We start from the raw sequence: 6,000 nt of genomic DNA, 5'->3' as shown, positions 1-6,000 counted from the left end.
AAGTGCTCTCTTTCTGTCCCCTGAAGCATTCAAGTTCCCTAGCCAAATTCTCAGGCTGTTTCTATGGAGCTTACAAAAAAAGAGCATAGCAGGGTTGATGTGCCCTTTCCTTGTCATTCTGCATCCTCTTCTCAGCTTCGTGCAATAAATCTCTGGCTTAAATGAAATTGTTCAAAGGAAAATGGAAACTGGAAAAAAATGGTGGAGGGGCAGGAGATACTGACTAGTTCTGGTTTTTCACAAAACAAGAAGAATCTGTCTAAGAGTAAACGGTGTTTATTTTTTCTTGATTTTTTTTCAATCAAATGGAATTGCTTAATTAAAAAAAACTTATCTCTTTTCTCCTTAAATACTACAGACAACCTCATTTTATCGCAGCAGACACCTAGGAACAAAACACTGGACCCACCAGAGAAAACTGGGCAATAAAAGCATCAGAAGTTCAAGTCAACTATGGAAAAATTACTGTTAGCTGGCAGCTTTCAATTCTAAACAGAAGTGTCCCAAACCTATTGGGTTTGACAAAAGTTTCTTAGAACTGGGGAGCTGGGAATGTTGGACTCCTTTTAATTCTATTCCAATCATTTCCTGCATAGAGAAATTAAAATCAATGCATCAAATGAAGACCCAAAGAAACATTTAAAAACTTGTTTGACTAGTATTCAGTATGTGAGATTATTAAGTAATAACTTGTCCACCTAGTTAACCTTGTCCTGGAATATATATAGGTTATTTGTAGCCGCCACTGCTATAATATTTTCTGAAGGATGCCAAGCTGTATGCAAGATCTTTTTGCTAAAGTCCAGACTGTCGACACTGATCTCGTCTTTTCTCCGCTTGCCCCCCACACACACTTTTCGGGGTTTGAGGATAGCCCGGGGCTTGCTGTTTTCCCTCGAAGCCTCAAGGGTCACATCACGCTTGGTGTTTCTGTCGAACATCCTGAAGAAGTTGTTGTAGGAGCCCGTCATGATGACACTGCAAGGCAGAGAGCAAAGGGAGTGACCGAGTATTATGGAGAAAGGCAATGACATATCTTCATTGTCTTGTCTGTCTTTCTGGAGCAAATGATACCATGTTATGGCCAGCTTATGACACCATAGGTTTTATTAAAAACAAAAACCAAAAAATGAGAACAGGCTCTGCAGTGTGATTATTGGCTTTTTGTGTTTTTTTTTTTTTTTTTTTGAATCACTAAAAGCAATAAGATTTTTGGCTGGGTTTGGAAATGAGGGATGGTGAGAACTCTCCTTGTAGTTTGCTTTTGCTCAATAGATTCCTTTTGGTTCTTTCTTTGGCTCAGAAAAGGTGTCCAGTGGTTTTAATGATCCCAGTCCTACCTACCTCCCATCAGGAATGTGAGACTAGAACGAGGTTTGTCGAAGTAGACACACTTTTGAAAACAATAAGCAGTTGTACGTATTTAAGGCTTGGCCACTGTCAAGGGGGTTCCTGGACCGTCTGACCTCTAAGGCTTCATGGCATCAGTGCAGTGAGGGGAGAGATGCTAGTGGCATCATGCACGAACCTGGGGCGTGACCTCTCCCGTGCTGAGAACTAGCTCTGAATTTGGCCTTTTTAGAAAACTTATCTACGAAATGGATGTCATCATGGTCTTATCTAGGAAACAAGTAAGGAAATTCAAATTTTAAAAGAATCTGGGATGGAGAAATAAAAAGATTTTATATGGTTTTTATTTCCACACTTTTAATGGACAGATGGTTTCCACATTTTTATAAGAGTTACCCCTCTTAGGCATAGCTGCAATCGATCAGGAGAGTGGCGAACACCCAATGTCTTCCAGAGGCAAGGTACTGAATGTTTAATGGTGACATTTCAGACACAGTGACAAGCTGAGGTGGAGAGATTCCTTGGGCCAGGGCGTCTGCAAGTACCCAAGTGCCATCACACGGTGGTTCCCCTGAAGCGGGGGGGGCTCCTACTCACTTCTGGGTGGAGCTCTGACTGGCTCCTTAAGATGGGAGAGCAGGAACTCTCGTCTATTTCTCAAATGATTTGGGATGTGTAGAGAGGTGAAAGAAAAAGCTGACAAGATTGGGCCACAGCAAGGGGGGATGTGTTTTTGGGCACGTTGTCACCTGTACCAGGTAAATTAAGCAAAGGTTAGATTTTGTTACTCTGGCTCATCAAGCTGATACTGTGAACTGTGTCTGTGTACTCGAGTGGACTGTTATCACCTTGTCAGGCAGGGCGCTGAGGGCTTTGGCTCCATGATCTCGTTTCAACTTCTATTATCCCATAAAAGGGTTTTACAGAGAAGTAATTTGCTCAGTGTCACATTGCTAGTTGGTGGTAAAGTCCACCCTCAAACCCACATATGGTTGACTCTGGGGCATAAGTATTCAGCCGGTTGGCCTCACTGCTTCCCATGCTTTGACGTTCACTTTCCCACCATGACCCGACTTATTTTTAAACAAGAGATATTATTTTCCAAAAAAAAAAAAAAAAGACTACCAACCTTATCCGAAAGAGAAATTAAACTTCCCAATTGTGATGTTATAGAAAGAGTGTTGATCTTAGGATTCAAACTCTAAACTTGTTACTTTTGTCTCTACTACTTACTACTTTATGAGGTTGGGCAGATTACTTTATCTTGCTAAGCCTAGTTTCCTTAACTGTAAAATGAGAATGATGGAAGCAATCTTGTTAGACTGTGGTTGGGATTAAATAAAATGATGTGTGCAAATGTGTTTGGTATATAGTAGGGGCCTAATAAGTGTAGTTTTTGAATCAAGGCTAAGATAGAGGAAAAATTTGAGCAATAATAACAGATATGTTAATAATAATATATGAATAAATAAATGCCTATAAATGAAAAATAAAATGAGAGGGCTGGCTTCTTTTCCCCATGGGGGATTTTGTTCTTATGTCACAGTTGCTTTGCTCTCTGTCCTATACCAACTGGTCAGTGTGACTTGGGTCCTTTGCCACATGGGGACTCCTTCCAAGCCTGCTAAGGAGGGGATTCATTTTGGATCAGTGGCAAAGAAAGCCAAGAAACAGGTGGAGTGTGAAAGAGAGACAGTTCATAGTCACTGAAAGCTTGAATGTCTGAATGTCTTGCCATAATAGAATTTCTATGCTTTCAAACACTATTATTGGTGCCACCTTCATCAAGGAATGAAATCAGCCCCCAGTAGCTTGCACTTAGTTCTCATGGAAGTCAGAGAATCATTTGTATTTATTTGTCAAACTAAAAATGAACTATTGGGAGGTATTATGAAGCACTGTTCAAATCAAAGGCCTTAAAATAGTAATAAATCACTTTGAGGGAATGTGATAAATGAGGTCGACTAGAATTCAGTTAATGAACCACAGGGCCGTTGGCCAGGTCTCCACTAGCAGCTTCAAGGGATAATTTTTGATCTGGAAAGCCTACTTGGCAGTAATCTGAACTGTTTAGGCTGGAATTTGCTGGTGGATAAGTGATCTTCATTTAGGCATGTTGACCTAGTGCTAGAGGTGTCTTGTGTGAAAAAGATAGGACTTTCTTATTAACATTAAGATGTTATCTGTGCCAGTTCAGAAACAGGATTCAAAGGCCTTACTACATCCTTCTCTTCTTTCCAGGCTTGACTTCAAGCGTCATTAGGGGCCAACATTATGCATTTCAGCCGGGTTTTGGGGCCCAATTTTGACCTCCCTTTGGCTGTACTCTACTTAGGATAAATTCCCCGAGCCTCTTCAAGACAACCTTTGGAAGGTTCTTCAGCCACAGAGCCTTTCTTACCTGTCTGACCCATTCCACACACACTCAAATTTATCAAAAATGCAGTCATTTTCATAGAGGGAACACAGCTTGCTGCGGAGGTAGTCATGAACCTGGAGAGGAAACATATCGAGAAGGTCAGTTATTATTGTAAACAGTAATTATTTCTGCAAACACCTCCTCTTCTGATGTGAGCTGTTAAGTCTTTCATTGTACATGCTCTTTGAATCAGATGGCCTTGGGTCTGAATCTAGGCTTGGCCCTTTTAGCTGTAGGACATTAGGATGGGTTGATGAGCTTCTTATGTAGCTGATAGGGATTAATCAAGCTTGCTTGTATAGACAGTGGCATCCAGTAAGACTAAATAAGCGGTAGATTCTCATTTTCTAAGCTGATTTGCTCACAGGCATTAGAGGTCACCATTCATCCAGTCTTTTATTCAACAAATACTTACTGAATACCTACTATGCACTTGAGATGCAGCAGTGAGCCAAATATCCTTGCAGTGCTTTTGACCCAGTGTCAGGTGACAGACTATATAACCAAGTAAATAAATAAGATGTTTAGATGGTGATAAAATCATAGAACAAAAGTGTATGGGAAAAGAGGCTGGGAGATCTTGTCGGGGGTGTATTATTTTATACAGGGCAAATAGTCAGGGCTTCACTGGTGAGGTAGCACTGGAGCAGAAGCCTGCAGGAGACGAATGAGCCACAGTGACGTCTGGGTTTGGGGTGAGGGGAAGGCTCTCCAAGCATAGGAAACAGCAAACGCAAAGGCCTAGAGGCAGGAATCCTGGAGGCAGTGTGGTGGGAGAGTGGTGAGTAAGCAGCTTGGGGAGAGAATGATCAGTTTACATAGGCCCTTTATTCTGAGGAAGAAGAGACCTCACAGAAAGGATTGCTGAATCTGCTGTGTTGCAATGGATCCTAAGGGTGCAAAGACAAAGGCAGGGAGACCAGTTATAACCTGAGTGATAGATGCTGGCCTGGACCAGGGCATGAGCAGTGATGGGGACTGGTCAGATTCTCCTTTTGTTTAGAGAAAGAGCAGACAGGACTTGGGTCAACTCTGAGGTGTGGAGAGAAAAACAGGAGTCAAAGATGACTCCCTGATCTTTCTCCTGAGCAAGTGGAAGGAGTGGGTACCATGCTCACTTTTGGGTACAATGGTTTAGAGATGTCTACATGTGGAGCTGTCAAGTAGACTCTGAGGTGAAAGGCGCTGTCCTGGAGTATGTGGCGATTCTTTCCTGGTTTTTCTTTTCCATTGAAAGCAGCCAGCATGGTTATCAATTAAGAGTGAGCCGGAGAGAGGAATGGTTGGGAAATAGTGTCAGATTTCTGGAAGGCACCAGGGGACACTTGACGTTGTTGGACATGTATGTCAAATAAGGCTGATCAAGCATAGTTGAATATTTTTCTCCAGCTACATTCAGCAACTCAGATGCAGATGCCAAATAGACGAATAAGGTTCAGAGAGTAGTAGCCTTGGTTCAGTGTTTCGAAGGTAATCCTTCCTGAACCCACTAGCACAGAGTGGCAATAATGACGGGCATACCCAGTATGCTGGCTTGTCGTTATTAGCCAGGTGCTTTATCTGTCAAAACCTCATTTCATCTCTAAAGCCATCTTATGATGTAGGTACTTTCATTCTCTTTACTTTAATGGAGCATGAAGCAAAGAGATATGACATCATTTGTCCAAGATCACACAGAAAAGAAAGTGACAGAAGGGGAGGGAACTGAGCCCCGGTATCAGGCTCTGGAGTGCACACTCTGAGCTGCACTAGCAACCTGACTCCAGCTTGCTCTGCTGGGTCCTCAGTCCTTGACAGGAGCTGTGATAATGAACTCAAGTGAGGCTGAGAGAGAAGGAGATAGAACTGGGTGAAAGCAGAGGGAGGCTACCAAGGGCATTGGTGTTTAAGTTAAGAGTGATGATTCAATCTCTTTTTTCCCGCAACTGCAGCTCTTTCTCTTCCTTCAACTCCAACAGTTCTGCTGGATGCTGAGCTTCAGGCTCTTAGTCTTGGGCAAAGGAACGAGGTCAGGCTCATCTTATGTTCCATTAGATGTTCTGGGTATTTGAAAAGCTCTGAGTTATTTGGACAGAGGAAGTTATTTCTAACTCTGCAAATTAATTTTCCCCCACCTTTACTCTCTCACTTCCAAACAGTTCCAGGCCTTGTCAGGGTAACAGCTTCAGTGCTTTGGTGACAAGGGAATACCCCTACAGCAGTGATCTTGGCATTGTTAGGTGCATTTGGGG

General features: G+C 42.4%; 1 protein-coding gene across 15 annotated transcripts in view; it reads right to left on the bottom strand.

Moving 5' to 3' along the window:
* Positions 1–260: 260 nt before the first annotated feature.
* PPP2R2B (protein phosphatase 2 regulatory subunit Bbeta) overlaps positions 261–6,000 on the bottom strand; it is a 500,674-nt gene continuing 494,934 nt past the window's right edge. For all 15 annotated transcript variants that reach the window (XM_055285753.1, XM_055285747.2, XM_055285749.2 and 12 more), the window contains 2 exons: positions 3,752–3,843; positions 261–978 (listed from right to left, as the gene is read on the bottom strand). In XM_055285753.1, coding sequence (XP_055141728.1) covers positions 699–978; positions 3,752–3,843 — 372 coding nt within the window. In that variant the 3' untranslated portion in view covers positions 261–698. The remainder of the gene's footprint in view (positions 979–3,751; positions 3,844–6,000) is intronic.

This window comes from Symphalangus syndactylus, chromosome 7 (assembly GCF_028878055.3).
Source record: "Symphalangus syndactylus isolate Jambi chromosome 7, NHGRI_mSymSyn1-v2.1_pri, whole genome shotgun sequence".
Taxonomy (NCBI): Eukaryota; Metazoa; Chordata; class Mammalia; order Primates; family Hylobatidae; genus Symphalangus; species Symphalangus syndactylus.
This window is presented reverse-complemented; position numbering and strand designations above follow the sequence as displayed.